This window comes from Suricata suricatta, chromosome 2 (genome assembly GCF_006229205.1).
Source record: "Suricata suricatta isolate VVHF042 chromosome 2, meerkat_22Aug2017_6uvM2_HiC, whole genome shotgun sequence".
In the NCBI taxonomy this organism is placed as follows: Eukaryota; Metazoa; Chordata; class Mammalia; order Carnivora; family Herpestidae; genus Suricata; species Suricata suricatta.
In genome coordinates, this window is record NC_043701.1 from 158,991,632 (window position 1) to 159,008,784 (window position 17,153).

Below are 17,153 nucleotides of genomic sequence, written 5' to 3' on the forward strand. Positions count from 1 at the left end.
TAATAGGCGGAGCTTCCGGTTCCGGTGGGGCCGTCGGTAACGAAGGAGATGGCGGCGATGGCGGCGACGGCGTCGGAGGCCGCGGCCTCGGGCTCTGGAGAACCCCGGGAAGAAGCGGAAGCCCCCGGCCCGGCTTGGGATGAATCCCAACTGCGCAATTATAGCTTCCCTACCAGGCCCATCCCGCGTCTGAGTCAGAGCGATCCCCGGGCGGAGGAACTTATTGAGAATGAGGTAGGGGGCGGGGCCCTGTCCAAAGCGGGAGGGGGAAGGGACCAGGTTTGGAGGAAAAGTCAAAGGTGAATGGTGATTTAAGTGGGGGACTGGCGGGGCTGTCGCCTAGGACCTCAGGGAAGATGGAGAGGGAGGCAAGGAGACATGGGCCTTAAGGGATTCGTGCTCGTTCACAGTAGAAATTATTCTGAAGTGGGGAAGTTTCTGGAGTCATGAGACAAGAATCCACCAGATCCTTGGGATAACTTCATTTGTTTCTTTCACTTGGTTTTTCACTTAGGAGCCTGTGGTGTTGACAGACACAAATCTTGTGTATCCTGCTCTGAAATGGGACCTTGAATACCTTCAGGAGAACATTGGCAACGGAGACTTCTCTGTGTACAGTGCCAGCACCCACAAGTTCTTGTACTACGATGAGAAAAAGATGACTAATTTCCAGAACTTTAAGCCCAAGTCCAACAGGGAAGAAATGAAGTTTCATGAGTTTGTTGAGAAACTACAGGATATACAGCAGCAAGGAGGGGAAGAGAGGTAAGTTCCCAGATCATGGTTTCCCATTGAATGTAGGGCATCCATTTTCCTTTCTTGTAGTTGCTTGAGTGTATGGAGGAGTTGGACGAGTTCTCTAGTTTGAGAGATGAGAGAATTGATTAGACTTGAACTGGAACTTTGAAGTTCTTTGTCATCTTTACAAAGTGTGAGTCACAGGTGAACAAAGTGAGTAAAATTGTTTAGGTGAAAACTACAGTGAAGTTGAATGCATATGCCCTATTCAGAGTGAGAAGTCATTACTTGACTCTTGTTTCCATTTGGTTGCCACGTACTCTGATTTTTTTTAAGGAAAGCCAGAAATGAAAATTTTTACTTAAAAAATTTTTTTGACTTTTAAATGTGGGCAACTAATTCAGATTTTTATTTTTTTATATTAAAAGTTTTCTTATTAAGTTCATTTATTTTTGGAGAGAGAGAGAGAGAGAGAGAGAGAGAGAGAGAGAGAGCGCGCGCACATGTACTGGGGAGAGGCAGAGAGAGAGAATCCCAAGCAGGCTCCATGCTGTCAGTGCAGAGCCCAAGGTGGGGCTCAGACTCACAACCTGTGAGATCATGACCTGAGCTGAAACCAAGAGTCAGACGCTTGACCAACTGAGCCACCCTGGTGCCCCTAATTCAAATTTTTTAAAATGGGGCAGGGAAGGGGGGGGGTGAGGAGTTTGGGGCAAACAAAAACAACTCAGTTGGATTTGGCCCTGAGATTCCCAATTTGTATCCTGTGCCCTAAAATATTGGGCTAGCTGAGGACAGTTAAAGCTGAAAAGCTTTATATTGTCATGATTATGAGGTGAAGGATATCAGGATCCTCTAGATTAGGGAAGATCACATGCTTGCTTCAGCAGCACATATGCTAGATTAGGGAAGATCAGATTCAAGGGGGGGTTGGTATCGATTTTCATATTGTACTAGAGATAGCAAACACAAGGCACACACAGAAGTGACTCTTTCTATTCTTGTATATGAGGACAGCCTCTTAGGTGGGTCCCAGACAGCATTCAGTTCCACGCTATAACATTGTTTCCAGACATTGCTTTCACTAAATATGTCATAATGAATGACCATCTCCATCTCACACTTGGTGTTCAGCTCTGGGTTTCTCTTTAGCCTCAATTCTTTTCTGACTGTCTGGTGACAGCATATGGTTAGCAGCATATGGCTAAGTGATGGATTTGAAATATCTTTTTTTTTCCTTCCTGATACTTTGCAGTTATCATAGTGATAGAACTTTAGCCAAAAAGAGTTTCTAGGATCTCAACTATGATTGATCTGTTCTTTATGTCTTACAAAGAGTGCTGTAGCTGAATCATCTTGTGCATTAGTTTCCTCACATTTAACATAACATGTATGTGTGTGCACACATCCACACATACCCCCAACATTTGGGAAGAGAGGTCGATTTAAATGGTGCTGGAGTGTAATTCCATTGAGTGAACATTTGTACTGCAAGGAGCTTGAGATTAGATACATAACTCCTGGTTCCTCGGTCACTTTAAGTTTCTTACTTCCCTTAGGGAGAGCAGTTTGCCTCACTAAGTATAAGCTATGAGTGTAGTCTGTACTCGATGGGTAATTCAAGGAAAATTTCTTCCTACGTACCAGTTCTGTACCAGCTGACTTTATCACCAGCCAAATCCATTGTGTTATTGTATAGCTTGTTATGGTTCTAGGATTCCTCTTTGAGCTCTTTTGACCAGTACTGTTCAGGTATAATAGGAATTGTTTAGATTTACATTTGATGAGTGTTCTGCCTCTTTCAAAGTTAATTGGCAGAATTTTTGTGTGAATGTGTATTTCTCTGGGGAGAGTCTAAAGGTTACGTTTAAGGCTTACAGGTTCCATGTTGCCCAAAAGGTAGCTAGTGTTTACAGCTTGTCAAGATTTCTAGTTAATATTGTTTTAAACATCCTGGTTCTAGGCACTGAGAAACCTTTGGGCCTTTTTTTTTTTTTTTTAAGTTTATTTAATTTGAGGGAGACAGAAACAGAAAGCCTGGGGGAGGGGCAGTGAGAGAAGGGGAGAGGGCTGTCAGCACAGAGCCCAACATGCAGCTCATGTCCTGAGCCAAAACCAGGAGTTGGACGCTTAATCCACTGAACCACCCAGGCGCCCCTAGTCTCAGGACTAGGACAGGGCTGCTTTTGTAGTTTGTCTTCATGTTTGCCTTTTTATTAATAACTCTTGTGGGGCTTGATCAAGTGTGTGGGTTTTCATATCCCTTAGGTAACTTCTGATCTTCCTAGGTGTATTAGCCCTGGGTCTGCAGAAAGCCTGATGAGGCCTTCAGCTGTAGAAGGCTACTACAGAGTGGTGACTGAGTCAGTTAAGATAAACCAGAGTTCAAGCCAGAGTCAGTGACTTGAAACAACAAAGGTTTATTTAGGTTTATAACAGTAGTCATGCTGCATGTCCATGACAGGTAATGTGGAGGTTCTGCTCGCACATCGTTTTCATTTTGGGACCCAGATTGTCCAGCAGCTACTATCTGAAACCTTGTAGTTGTTTAGCACAGGGAAAGAGATGTGGTAGTGTATATTAGTTCTTCAGATTATAGTTTGGAAACAACACAAGTCATTTTTGTGGACATGTAGTTGGTCAGAGTAAGTTAAATAAGCAAGCTTAGCTTCAAGAGAGATACAGAAGAATTAACTCTCCCACAGGGAGGAAACTAGCTCTTGGTGAATAGTAAGACAATTTACCATAATGGCCATCGAGGCCCAAAGAGGATGTCTTAAGCCCTGAGAGTCTGTGGAGCAAGGCTGGTTAATCATTCTAGACTTTATGAGTAGGCTTTGAGGAATCTATGCAATGCTGTGTATATGAGCATTTTTATGGAAACCTTTGGATTCTTGGATTTATGCTGTGACCTAGAAAGGGTTAGGATCACTTCTTTAGGGGCTCCTGGCTGGCTCAGTTGGTAGAGCATGCAGCCCTTGTGAGTTCAAGCCTCACATTGGGCATAGAGCTTACTTAAAAAAAAAAAAAAGAATCACTTCTTTAAAATATAAGTTTGGTGTTGAACAGAGCTCAAAGAAGGATAGGGAAAGATTCAGTTCTGGGAGGATCTGTCTTGGTTAAGATTTGCATGACTGCAGCTGTTCTGTGGGAGGTACAGGTGTGGATTTGCATTTCCAGGGTGGAGAGGCCATGCCGAGGGACTGTGTACGTGCACTAATGGGATCTTCTTCTCGGGGAACATAGGTTGTATCTTCAGCAAACACTCAATGACACCGTGGGCAGGAAGATTGTCATGGACTTCTTGGGTTTTAATTGGAACTGGATTAATAAGCAACAGGGAAAGCGTGGCTGGGGACAGCTGACATCCAACCTGCTGCTCATTGGCATGGAAGGTAAGAAATCTTTCAGAAAACAGCATAGTTTGGAGTCATCCAAACCTGACTTCAAGGCCTGTCTTCACCACTCATTTGCTTTATGCCTTTGAATGAGTCACTTAACTTTCTTAAGCTTCAGCCTTCTCAACTGTAAAAGGAACATAATGGTATCTTATAAATAACTATAAAGACTCAATGAGATAATGTACGTTAAGCGATTAAGCTTGTTTCATGCACTTGAAAAAGAAAATTAGTTCTTTTCCCTTCCTCAGTTGCTGCATGAGTGTGTACATTCAGATATTAGGGATCTTCCTGAAATATTGCTGTTTTCTATTTGATCTGTCTATGTTCAGAAGATTTTTATCCCAGTAGAAGAGGCAAGCTTATTTTTTCAATATAAATTGAATCTTTTGAATGATAATGTATTTATGGAATTAAATTCAAAAGGTATAAACAGGGGTATGATGATAATTTTCCATTCTACTCCCGTTTCCCCGCCTACCAGTATTGCTCCTTGGAGATACTGCATGTTATTAGTTGTCTGTGTATCCTGCTAGAGGAGTTTATGCATACACAAGCAAATATGTGAATCTGTTTTGTTTTTGGGTTTTTTTCATTTGAATAAAAGGAGAAGCCTTTGAACTCTAGTCAGAAGGAGGAGAGCTGCTTACTGGCTGGGGTCATTGTCTCATTCTTATTTTTGTTTCTGGCACTAGCTCAAGGCCAGTCCCGTAGTAGGTATTTAGTTAATGGTGAATAATTTGTATTGAACAAGGAAGTGGAGTAATTAATTGTTGTCATTCACCACTGGGCTCTGAAGTTTCTTCTCCTCCTTTGGTTGTCCTTTCTTCAGTTTTGGATTCTTTGCTGCCTTTATTAATAAAGATTTCTAGCATTGCAGCTTATGGATTATACCCTTAACCTGTCCCTTTGGAAGCAATTCTTGATTGACCTGACCTGCCAGGCGCCAATTGTAGTTTACTGAACTAGGAGTTTTGCTGCTGCCTTCTTGTCCTTTGGTAGAGAGCACAGAAGCGGATCCTTCAGGTAGAGATGAGAGAGCAGATCTTTGAGGATGCGCATGTACTGTCAGCATTTCAGAAGGCACCTGTCTTGGCCCATCCAGGCAGACCTGGGGAGTGTTTTCTAAACTCCATGTCCGGCAGAGAGCCCCTCAGCTCCCAAGGATTGTGCAAAGAATAAACAACAGATGAGGTCCCAGTTATAAAGAGTAGACGGAGCATATATACACTAGGACAGAGTAAGTCAAGTTGGCATTTTATTTTATTTATTTTTTATTTTTATTTTTTGAGAGAGAGAGCACAAGTCGGGAAGGGACAGAGAGAGAGGGAGACACAGATCTGAAGCAGGCTCCAAGCTGTCAGCACAGAGCCTGCCATGGGGTTCGAACCCACAAAATGTGAGATCCTGATCTGATCTGAAGTCAGACACTCAACCAACTGAGCCACCCAGTGCCCCAAGTTGGCATTTTAAATTATCAGTCTTATTCAAATTATACAACATTCTTTGGGAGTCCGATATACTCTTCCCATTCCCTCATGAGAATTAACAGCCCTAGTGATGCTCTGAGTAGTGCTGCATCCCAAAGACATGTTGAAGTGAGAACAAAGGTTGAGAATCTTTGAGCTGCAGAACTGCTACCCCAGGCAAGAACATATTCATACAACTTGAAATGACTAGTTAATGCCATCGAAGGAGATGTGTGCATTGTTGATATTAGTCATTTCAGTTGTTTTTAACTCTTGTTTTGCTACTCTTGAGTTCTTATCATAGTCAAGAGAGGTACAGGTACAGTATATTATCTTGCCAGACTTGTGAGTATCATCTTGATGTGCTGCTGCTTCTAGTAAGGACAGAAGCATCATTTATGAGAGTTTGCTTTGCTCTGATTGATGGTGAACTCTTAGCTAGCGATGGTTTCTAAACAACTTATCATCCACTGAAAGCACAACACCTAATTTGCCGTGAGCTGTAATTGCAGTCTCCCTGATTCTGCTTGAAACTTTGAGTGGGAACCCTTAGCTGAGGGGGCAGGCTGGGTACAGGGCCTTGTGTTTTTGCCTATGCAGTAGAGCCACTGCTCTGAATAAGATCTGTCTTTCTTCCTACAGGAAACGTGACACCTGCTCACTATGATGAGCAGCAGAACTTCTTTGCCCAGATAAAAGGCTACAAGCGATGCATTTTATTCCCTCCGGATCAGTTTGAATGCCTGTACCCATATCCTGTTCATCACCCATGTGACAGACAGAGCCAGGTAAGCTTCTGTGGTCTGAGGACAGTATAGAATTCCTTTGGGATCCAAGGTTGGCATGTCTTTCTCCTTCCCTGTGGATAAACACAGGATGATATTACAGTATAGTTCACATTGTTCAGGCCCCTGTGGTGGTCCCCAAATATTTATAAGGATAAACAGTCCTGTTGTGCTAATTCTGGAGGGCAAACCCCATCACTGATGCTGGTGGATTCTGGTTACACTGTTTGAATGTGTATGTGTGTCTCCATTGGATTTAATAATTGTTTTCTGTTGTCGTGGATGCTACTTCTTTATGATAGAAGAAGGGTGAGTAGAATTGAGATATATCACTTACTGTCTTGCCTGGATCTAAAAGACGTATATGGTTGACTTTATGGCCAACCAGAGAGGTCTTCTCCTTTCTTGAGGAGAAAACTGCCTAGCCATTTCACGTAGGAGTTTTTGCTGGCTAAGGATATGTGTGTGGGAGAAAGTTTCAGAAGATTTGGTTGGAGGATGCATCCTCATTCCTCAGATCTGTGGGCCATGAGTAGGTTTTCTGACCTGCAAGCTGTGTTGATTGGCTTCTACTGTCAGGAGAATTGAGGCCCAGGATTCTTTAGCACTTAATCTTTGAGCGTAGCCTGTCTTAACATTGTTTTCAGAGAAAGAGAGAGAGAGAGAGAATATGTTTAATGTTTTGTATGGTATCTTCCGCCAGGTATGAATTCTAAACACATCTTTTTTTCTCAAAGCTATCCTTTTTTTTTTGACTACCAAACTAGTACGTCATAGTTAATAATAGAGATTTGGTGATTGACTGATTTTTTTTTTCTTTCTCTTGAACCTCTCAGGTGGACTTTGACAATCCTGACTACGAGAGGTTCCCCAATTTCCAGAACGTGGTTGGTTATGAAACAGTGGTTGGCCCTGGTGATGTTCTTTACATCCCAATGTACTGGTGAGGAGGGGGCTAGGACTGGGGGCTTACTGGGAGCTTTCTATCCCATTCCCTGGAAAACTCTATCTTGTCCCTTCTGAGTTGTGGCAGGATTGGTCTTCTGTGATCTGCAGGAAGGTTGGCATATCCAGATGTGAGCGTACTGAACATGAGGAAATGAGAACCCTCCCTGTCTCTAGGACAAGATGACAATTCCTCAGGTCAAAAGAGATCCCAGAGGCTTAAGGCTGGAGAAACTGTTCTTGACTCTTTTGTATTTGGAGACTGAACACCACTGCCTCTGGTCCCGGGTGTGTTTCACAGAATTAGTATAAAGATAATGTCCTTGATATTTGCGTTAGCTGGACTTTACCTCTTTTTTCCATTCCTCTCTCTAAAGAATATTGGTGGCAAATGGGAACGTGTTTATTTTCTTGCAGGTGGCATCACATAGAGTCATTACTTAACGGGGGGATTACCATCACTGTGAACTTCTGGTATAAGGTGAATATGCGTTTTTCCCCCTAGATGGGATTGGGGTGAGGTAGGTGTAATAAATGATTTTGGGGCAGGGTGGGGAGGTTGGCTATCTCTAAAAGTGACTCCCAGGTCTTTTGGGAGATGAAGAGGGATGGGATTGAACTGGGCTTCTTAAAAGGGAAGAAGGTGCTAGAACGGTGAGTTACACTGAAGCCTGCTGCTAAAGGCATTTCCTGAGCTGCTCTTCCTTTGCAGGGGGCCCCTACCCCTAAGAGAATTGAATATCCTCTCAAAGCCCATCAGAAAGTGGCCATAATGAGAAACATTGAGAAGATGCTTGGAGAGGCCTTGGGGAACCCACAAGAGGTATGTGGCCGCCCCAAGGTGGCACTCCTTAAGCCAGTGGGCAAAGTGACCAAGGAAAGTCAGGATTGGTGTCACATTCTCCATAGTGCCTCTGTTTCAGTATCTGGTGTCCTTTCTCTCCATAGAGGTTATGGGTGTGTTCAGAAAATCTTTGTTTTCTGGTGAGAGCTGGGCTTGACTGGTGGATCAATTATAATCTGTTCCATGCTAGTGGTAATGTTCCCCATGGGGCTTGTGTGCCAGCTGGGGACCCCTGAGGGGATTCTTCTGGAACGGAAGGCGAGCAGTAAAGCATCTCCTCACACTCTCCCAGCTGTGCCAAGGTGCTCTAGGTAATGTTGAGACCTGCTTCCCACACAGGTGTGCCAGTGGCCCATTGAGTACCCAAGGGAGGTATTCATAATGCTCTTGCCTTCTTCCTGTGGATAGCCTCAGCATCCAGAGGACCTGTGGGGTTGGGAGGTGGCACCAGCCCCAATTGCAGGTGACCGTCTCAGGATACAGAGGCATTTAACCTCCTTAAGTCACATTTAAGAAACATGTGGGCACTCTTGGGTGGCTCCTCTGACCTTCTCTCTGTCAGTTTTGTGCTGCTTATAAGGTATTGTGGGAGGAAAATTATTACAAGATGGACCCAGATGGAGGGGTCACATGTTGGAATATATCCCAGAAGAGAGAGGTTAGAGGGTTTTTAAAATTGAATGAAAGCCTTGTCCCTGCCCTTGGCTGGACATCGAATGCGTCCAGACCACGTCTGGCTCCAGGGCCAGGGGACAGGCAGTTCTGACTGGCTCCTCATGTCTCTTCACAGGTGGGGCCCTTGTTGAACACAATGATCAAGGGTCGATACAACTAGCCTGCCCAGGAGTCGAGGCCTCCTGCCAGGTGACTGCTAGCCCGTCCACACCGCTTCATTGATGAGGACAGGAGACTCCAGGCGCTAGTATTGCACGCTGCACTTAATGGACTGGACTATTGCCATGGCCCTGGAGCCAGGTGTTTGGGGCAAGGCAGGGTGGTTGGCACTCCACTCCCATTTGGAGGGACTTCTTGCCCTCGCCTCTGTGCCCCAGCATCTTCCCTCTCTGCCCCCCTAAGGTCCTGCATTCAGTGTGTGGAGTCCCAACTTCTGGTTGTCATCATGTCTGTGTGTGTCAGTCTGTCACCTTCACGATGTGTATGCGTGTGTGTGCATGCACACGCATGTATGTATCTGTTTCTTGCTTTCTCCTGGGTCAGGATGCCACTGCTGGCTCTCAGCCCTGTCTCCTGCAACCTCAGTGCCTCAGCCTGAGAGAGAGGAGATGGTCTTGGACGCCCACTACACCTAGGCTGCAGGTCCAGAGCTCTCTTTCCAGTTTTCAGAGTTAGGCTCTAGGCTGGGTGGGAATGGCTACTGGGATTCTTAATGGGGAAAGTGAGAGGGAGACTTGTCTCTATGAGCCTCTAGGTAGCCTTCTTGTGAGAGAATCAGACAGGGTTCCAACTCAGACCTTTAAGCTCAAGCCATATGTAGAAAAGAAACTTGGGATATAAGAGCCAAGGATTATGCATAAGTTCCAAACTACAGACACATACAGCTTCTCTCTCTCAGCACCAGCTCTTGGCTCCCTGTGCCGAGTACCAAGGGAGTCGTCCTCGTAGTGGCTTCTCTAGGTTCTAGGGGTATAAGCCTCTTTGGATGTGTGTGGTGTGCATGCGCACACGTGTGTGTATGTGTGTGTGTGTGTGTGTGTGACACTGGCCTGCCTCTCTGCTTACCGAGTTTCTCCACTGATTAACCTCGTCCAGTGGGACAGACAGTGTGAGCCCCAGAGAAGTACCGCCTGACCTAGCCTAAAGCTTTTAAACCCGTTTTAGCCATCGGACACTCACTGGGTCTCACTGCAAACTGCCTGAGGCTGACTGGCCAGAGCCTCCAGGCCTGGGACCCTCCCTTCCCAGGCCATGTCGTCCTCCTCTCCTGCAGAGCTTCCTGGCTGACTAACGGGGTCAGGCTTAGGCAGATAACTTGCCACCTGTCATCCACCTCAGGGCAAGGACAAAAATGTAGCCTTGCCTCTTAAAGCCAGTGTCTCTGCCAGACCCCACTGTAATGTTCCGTAAACACCGTTGAAAGTCAGGGCAACTGATGGAGCACAAAAGTGGAATTTTTTTTCTGTTATTACTTGTGGGGGAACCCATGTCAGGGCAGCCGCTTACAGCTGGGCACTGCATGACTTGAAGGGGCCATCAGTCACATGACTCATTGGAACTGGGGCCCCTGGAGTTGGGCAGTGTGGTGGCCCTGTGTCTTCTCACCTCCATGCCCATCTCCATGCTTCTTCTCTGTGGAAGGGAAGAAGAGTTGGAAAACTCTGGTTTTATTTTTTCCTTTTTTTTTTTTTTTTTGCCAAAGGTTTACTTTCAGTGTCTGAGCTGTGGCTCTAAGCTGCGAAGCTCAGTTTACAGTTACCACGCACTGATGGGCTGAGAGGGTGTGTGTGTGTGCGCATCTGTGTGTGCATTTTGGGGAGGGGTGTTTATTTTTAGTACTCCATTCTGGGGTTCTCTGATGCAGCATGGGTGTGCAAACACGGTACCTTCTCAAGTGTAGTTCTTTCAAATATAGCCAATGCTGGAAAATGTGTTTGCAGTGATCTCCATCCCTCTATCTCCTTTGGGAAAGAGGAGCGCAGCAAAGAAAACAAGGCAGACAGAGGATAAACTTGACCACAGTCAAACTTTGAAAGATAGGAGATTATTTTCATTCTCCTTCAGCCCCCAAAGGTGAGGGTCAGGTGTAGCAGAGAGGCGTGTGCCACTCAGCTGGCCCTTGCTGCGTGCTGTGCTGACCCAGGTCTTACCTAAGGCTACCAAGGGGGAGGGTCCTTTACAGGATTGGTCCTGATCCTTGGATAATATAATAGTGACCCTGATTATTAGACACCTAATATCTGTGTAGTACTCTTATCTTGTTCCTCACTATCCTGAAAGGTGGGTATTCTCATTTCACAGCTAACGAAATGGGTTCAGAGATTCAGTGATTAATGGCAATAAGGATTTGAACCCAGTGCTCTTTGGCTGCAAACCCCCAGCTGCTCCCTTCTCACCAAACTGTTGATTCTCTTACTTTGCCTCCTCCCTCGCACTACAGGCCATCCTCTGATCTCACCCCGCTGGGCGGTGCCCAAGAGTATGCATGAGATACAGCTCAGGGTAAAAGCTCTCCTGGGCTCCAGCTAAAGACCGCTTGGGAAAACTACCAGGAAGCCTTGTTTTGAATTAAGAATGCTGGCAGGAGCTGTGGGGAAATGGAGTTCTATATCCTAGTGCATTATTTGTGTGTCCTTGAATAGGCCCCATGACTTCTCCCGGCACACTTCTGCACCTATGGGATTGAAGATCCAGTTCTAGATGAGAACTAAGAACATTGATTCATGTTCTGCTGCCTCCCTTTCCCCCAAGGAGGAGATCTAGGCTCCTTTCCTTCACTTCCCTAGATTAGGGCTGTTCGAGCTCAAATTCTACTTGCGGTCAAGGAAACTTCCCTGCTCTGTTGCTTACTGCTGTGGTAGCCAGCAGTGTAGAGACACACACACCAAGGGAAGGTAGGGCTTTGGGCCTGAGTGGAGGTCAGCCATATTGCAGGCTCCCATTTTTATACCAGTAGGTACACAGGAAACTACTCTTTTGTGAAGTCAAATATTTGTTGGGGGGTTGGGGTTCGGGGGAGGAAGGGGGGCTGTTCTGGGCATCAGTTGAGCAGATGCCCAAGATGCCTGGGGGAGACCAGCTTCCCCTACAAATCAGAGCTCTAAATTACAAGGTTTTTACCAACGCGAACAGTTGGGGGAAGTCGTCTGCTCTCATTTGCGTAATGGTTTCTGTCACTGGTGATTAGACACAGGATGAAGGAAAAGAAATTTGACAATTAGGAATGAGCGATCATTAATCTGAATCTGTTAGGAGACTGAGAGGGGAAGGATCCTTATCAGTGGGCCAGCCTAGTATGGGGAAGCCCGCCCTCTGGCCCCCGCCAGACACTTTTGGGCCACATACCCTTTCATTATTCCCACAAGCTGGCAGAGCTGATACTTCTTGACAGAGGCTAGGTGGGCCCAAACCCCAGCCTGAGGGGGATACAGGAATGGACATGTATAGGCATGAGCCATCAAACAGGCAGAGGTGGATGTCAAGTGCAAGTGATAGGGCAAAGGATAACAATAGTTGTGACGTATTTGCTGTTTGTAGAAAAAATTTTTAATTCAACACTTCGGGTACCCCACTTGTGACAAGTATTTGCTACGTTCTAACACCACAGGGTGTGGAGAAAACCTGATTTGTATCCTGTAGGAGCTTCTACTTAGTTGGAGAGGAAACCACATGAAACAACCAGAGGTTATGAAGCCATGAATCATGTACCCTGTGAGGACAAGATGAGAGATTGTTGAGAGAGGAGGAAGATCAGTAGAGAACAAACCTCTGCCTTTGGGCTCCCTGGGGAGGGACTCTTCACTCAGGCCTCCCAGCAGTGTTGATGTTTCCCAGTCCCTTCAGCCATACTGGTCGCTGTAGTAGTTGCATGGAGGGCACTGAGGCCCCACCCAGATATGTGAACAGGTAATGAGATCACATTTAGCGGCCAAGCCGTGAGGTGTGGAGAGTCCTGACCTGGATCTTCCCAGGTCCAGATCTCCGCAGTACCTCTGTTCATTATTCTTCCTCGGTCTTCGAAATTCAGGGACTATATTATTTGCCCTAGTTGGTATTTATTACTCAGTTTTGTGACTCGTATGTGGTGGGTTCCTTAGATTAGAAGCTCCCTCAAAGATTGGGGGAAAGGGTGGTTCTTTGTCTCCTGTCAGAATGTGAACTTCACAGACAGGATGGTGCCTCTTCCTTGAGAAGTTCCCTACGTCTGTGGCTTCTACCCTTCCAGATCAGGTGCCGAGTTTAGTAGGGCTGCAGGGAATGGCCCTTAATGACTAGTTTTACCCAAACAGGATGGATGCCAGGGTGCACTTGAAAGTGACTCATGGGGTTCTAGTCTTTCAGCCCTGTTCTTGTCTTTCTCTGCCTTCAGTGCTTGTCCTCCAGTCCCTGCTGACCTCTCTGGTGTCCTCTTAAGCTACCTGCATTGCAAGATGTTCCAGTTTCCCTTTTCAGGGCTCCTGCAATTTCTCCTCAGCTTCTCTCTGTCCAGTCTCTCCACCAAGGGTCTTTTTCCTGAATGGTTGCCCTCTCTTCAAAAGCCCCATCCATGGCTTCAAGTGCTCAGATATAGTTTCTCTAGGATCCCTCGCACAGGGATCAGCCCTGAGCATCTTTGAGTCATCTTCTTTTCTGACCTGCGGTTAGTCTACTTGCTCTGTATCTGCTCTGCTCACTTAGCATTCCTTTGTTCATTCTGTGTAGCCTGTTGAGCTTTTCTACTCTTGTGGCCCTTCTCCTAGTCTTCAGCCATCTCTTTAATCCTCATAGGTCTTAGGGTCCTCTGTGGAGACCAGCTGAGCACTTTTGGTGTGTTTTAGGGCACGAGGCTTTAGACACTAGCAGCCGTGAGGCCCAGAGACCTGTGGTCAGTGGCACCTCCAAAGATGGGTGAGGGGAAGGTGTCCAGAGTCTTGGATGATGGAGAGCCATGAGGAGGGATTGGGTGGGAGAATCCCCAGGAGTGGGGCCAGGCCTGGCAAGCCAGGGTAGAAGAAGCAAATTTTGTGTTTCCATCTAGATGCGTCTGTGTGCCTTTATGGTCCAGTTCAGGGATTGTGGTCATCTTGTGGATGTCTGCTGCTCTGTGGTGTCTTTGGTGATGCTCTAGTCACCAAGTTTGGCTGATCTCTGCATTTCATTGCTTGCTGGGAGGGAAACAGCATGTTGAGTAGTTTTGTGTCTGGAGCGAAGGTCTTAGATGAGACAAGCGTGGAAGCTGGGGTAGCAGGTGAGGGGCCGGCGGCCAGCTTACCCAGACTGTCTCTCCACTGCTCCGAGTGGTTAGGCACAAAAGCTGATTCAAGAAGTGAAAAAAACGAGGCCTTGCCTTCTTCCCTACTCGAAGTCTGGGTTTCAGGTAGTATTTTGGAAAGGAGCATGTGTCCTTAACTTCCAATGAGAAACAACCTAACATAGTGTTTTGAAGAATGGATTTTGGTCAGATGTCTTTGGTTCTGGTTCAGATTTCTAGCTTTGCTACTTACCAGCCAGGTTTGACCTTGTTCATTGACTTTACCTCTCTGAGCCTCAGTTTCCTCAAATATAATGAAATGTGTGGAGGGGGGCGCGAGGGGGAGTGTTGAAAATATCTACCTCAGGGTTGTTGGATTAACTGAAATGATGTTTGTAAAGCTTTAGCACATACCTGGCAAGCACTTAATAAATGGCTGTGGTGGTGGTGGTTGTTACATTTATTATGTGACTTATTCAGAAACTTGATTTCAGTGATTTCTGAGATTTCCAGTGATTTTCTTTTCTCTCAAGAAAACCAAAGGAAAGAACAAGGAACATGCCCTGGAGACACCCACATCGAGTTGGGGGCAGACAGAGGGGCCTTGGTACCTAAACCTGTCCTAGAGGGAAGGAAACGGTGTCTGACGCCTTCTGTCTAGACAGCAAGACTTTACCACTTTCCACACCAGTTCAGGGCCAGGGTGAGAAGTCATCAGGTATGAGCTCTCCTTACATTATGTGAGGCGTGAGGGCATCTGAAAGAGTTTCCAGCACCCCTGGAGAAGCTCTTGCCAATTTCATACTGTGAGACACCAAGGCAGTCAAGTCAGACCCTCTTGGTTCAATTTTGATTCCATGCCCTTCAATGTATTTAAATTATATGTGTTAAGATAGCTCCAGGGTAGAGGGGCTTTTAGTAGAGAATCCAGAAAAATCTCAGACTAGAATTTTAATAGCTACCATTTGTGGAGTGCCCTGGAACATTTTTGTTCCAGACCGTGTGCTAGTTTGTGCCCATGTGCTCTCAGGTCAGTGGCAGTTAGCATTACAGATGTGCAAAGGAGGAGCTAGATGTTCACAGCAGGCTTCCTGCAGGAAGTAACATAGGCTGAGCTGATATCCAGAAGTTAACCAGAGGTGAGGGAGCAGTGAAAGGCATACATTTCTTCTCTGGCTTCTTTCCCAGTCCCCGAACAAATTCTCTGCTCCTCCATGTTTAAGGGTTCTGTAAATAACTCCTCGAAAAGAATAAGGTGATGGACCCCAAAAGAAGAAAGCCCTTTGGTTAGCCACAGAAATCTTTGGAAGTCGTTTTGGTTGCTGGCCCAAGTTTGTTCTGGAGTGCAGATGGATTGGACTTGGCTCCCTTGTAACCTTTCCACTGTCCTCTTTCTCAGAAATCTGTCCGCATTCTGGCCTCTGGAGCCACTCTGCCTCCCTTCTTGGAAGAGATGCCGGATACAGGTACTTAGACGTCAGCCTGAGATATATTCTGGCTGCCTGGAATTCTCCGCTGCTTCCACACTGAGATCCTCCTGATGTCCTAGGCTCTGTCCCCCACGCTGAGCCGCTCTCTTCCTCCCCACGATGAGCCGAACCTCTCTGTAGTGCCCCTCTGTAGCCACACACAGCCTCTTGCCTCTGACCTGGGTCTCCAGCGCCATGGGTGAAGGAGACCCCTCTCTAGCTTGTGCCAAGTCATTTTTGGACTATAGTCATTTTACATTCACCTCTTCACTTCTAGATTTCTTTGGCTCTGGGCCCTGAAAGCCTTCTCTTTGGCCCTAGGAAATGTTGCTGTGTTTTAGTCACAGTTTGCTTAAAACCTTCTTGGTCGCTGAGGCCAGTCCTGCCCTTAAGGGAAGCTCTGCTCCTTAACCTAAAATGTAAGCTACATCTGGGCTAGGTTTTTAGTACCTCTCCAATATAAAGTGTATAGTGGAACATAGGGTAGTGATCGAGAATGAGGTTCTCTGCATACCTGACTTTGAATCCTAGATCTGTCATTCCACATGACCTTGGGCAAATGACAGACTGCTTGTAACTCCTTCATATATAAGGGGAAAACTACTACCTTGTCAGGGCTATATGAAATACGGTTTGTAAAGAGAGGCTTAGCAGAGTGACTGTTTGATAGCAAGGCTCAGTCCTTCTGTTTTTCAAAGCCTTCACCTCTTCCCCGTCTAGCTTTCTCACAGGGTCTGTTTCTAGTCTCAGTGCAAATCTAGTTGTTAGCTCATAAGCAGAGCAGAGGTGTGAACTTTCCTGCTCATGTTACCAAGTCCCTGCCCCTTCTCAGTGGCCTGATTCACAAGGACCCTCTCACACCACCGTCACCAGGAAATGATCTTCCAAAATCTCTTTTCTATAATATTAAAAATACCCCAAACAATGGCAGTGACAGTAGAAAACATCAGAACTGCTACCAACGGGTAGGAGGCACTGAAGGTGTGTGCAAGCTGGCCGCATAACAGGCAGGGAATTTGGGACCAGGAGATTGACACAGAAGCCACCATATTAGTCGAAAGGCAGCAGGACCATGGACTTAAGTTTCCCTCTTAAGTTCTCAAAAAGTGAGTTTTTGACTCTGTTGTTTGAGCAAAATCCTACTTTACAATCAGTGTGGTCCTTGTTCTCACAAGGGTTTGTGTAATGTCTTGACAGGAGTAAAGGCATTAGATGGCCTCCCAGGTTTGAAGTCCCTATTTGCTGCTTTCTGATTCAGTCCTTAGGTGAGTCGAGAGCTCTTGGTCTTGGCTACTTCACCTTGAGTGCTGGGAAATAACATGTGGCTTTTAATATTTTACAAAGGTATGTGGCAATGTAAAAATACTCAGTTCAGTGTGGGTACTTAAAGTGGTTTATTATGAAGACCCAAGTGTCTAAACAGTGTTCAGTTAGTGCTTAGAGAGAAGGAAAACTGCTGGCAGCAGGGCCTTTTGGATTCTGATTCAGAATACAGTGCTTGATGCAGAATCTCACAGGAGATGGCATGGTGGATGAGCAAACTGGAAAAGATCATAAGGCTTTGGGAGATCCTGAATATGAGAGGCAGTGTGTGTATTTT

At 46.0% G+C, this 17,153-nt stretch overlaps 1 protein-coding gene across 1 annotated transcript; it reads left to right on the forward strand.

The window, feature by feature from the left end:
* Nucleotides 1-9: 9 nt before the first annotated feature.
* On the forward strand, nt 10-14,545 carry HIF1AN (hypoxia inducible factor 1 subunit alpha inhibitor). Its single transcript, XM_029932389.1, has 8 exons — nt 10-234; nt 515-765; nt 3,985-4,133; nt 6,248-6,393; nt 7,227-7,333; nt 7,753-7,816; nt 8,048-8,158; nt 8,970-14,545. Exons 1-8 carry the CDS (start codon nt 49-51, stop codon nt 9,012-9,014), a joined length of 1,059 nt encoding a protein of 352 aa, XP_029788249.1. The 5' UTR covers nt 10-48; the 3' UTR covers nt 9,015-14,545.
* The last annotated feature ends 2,608 nt before the right edge of the window (nt 14,546-17,153 follow it).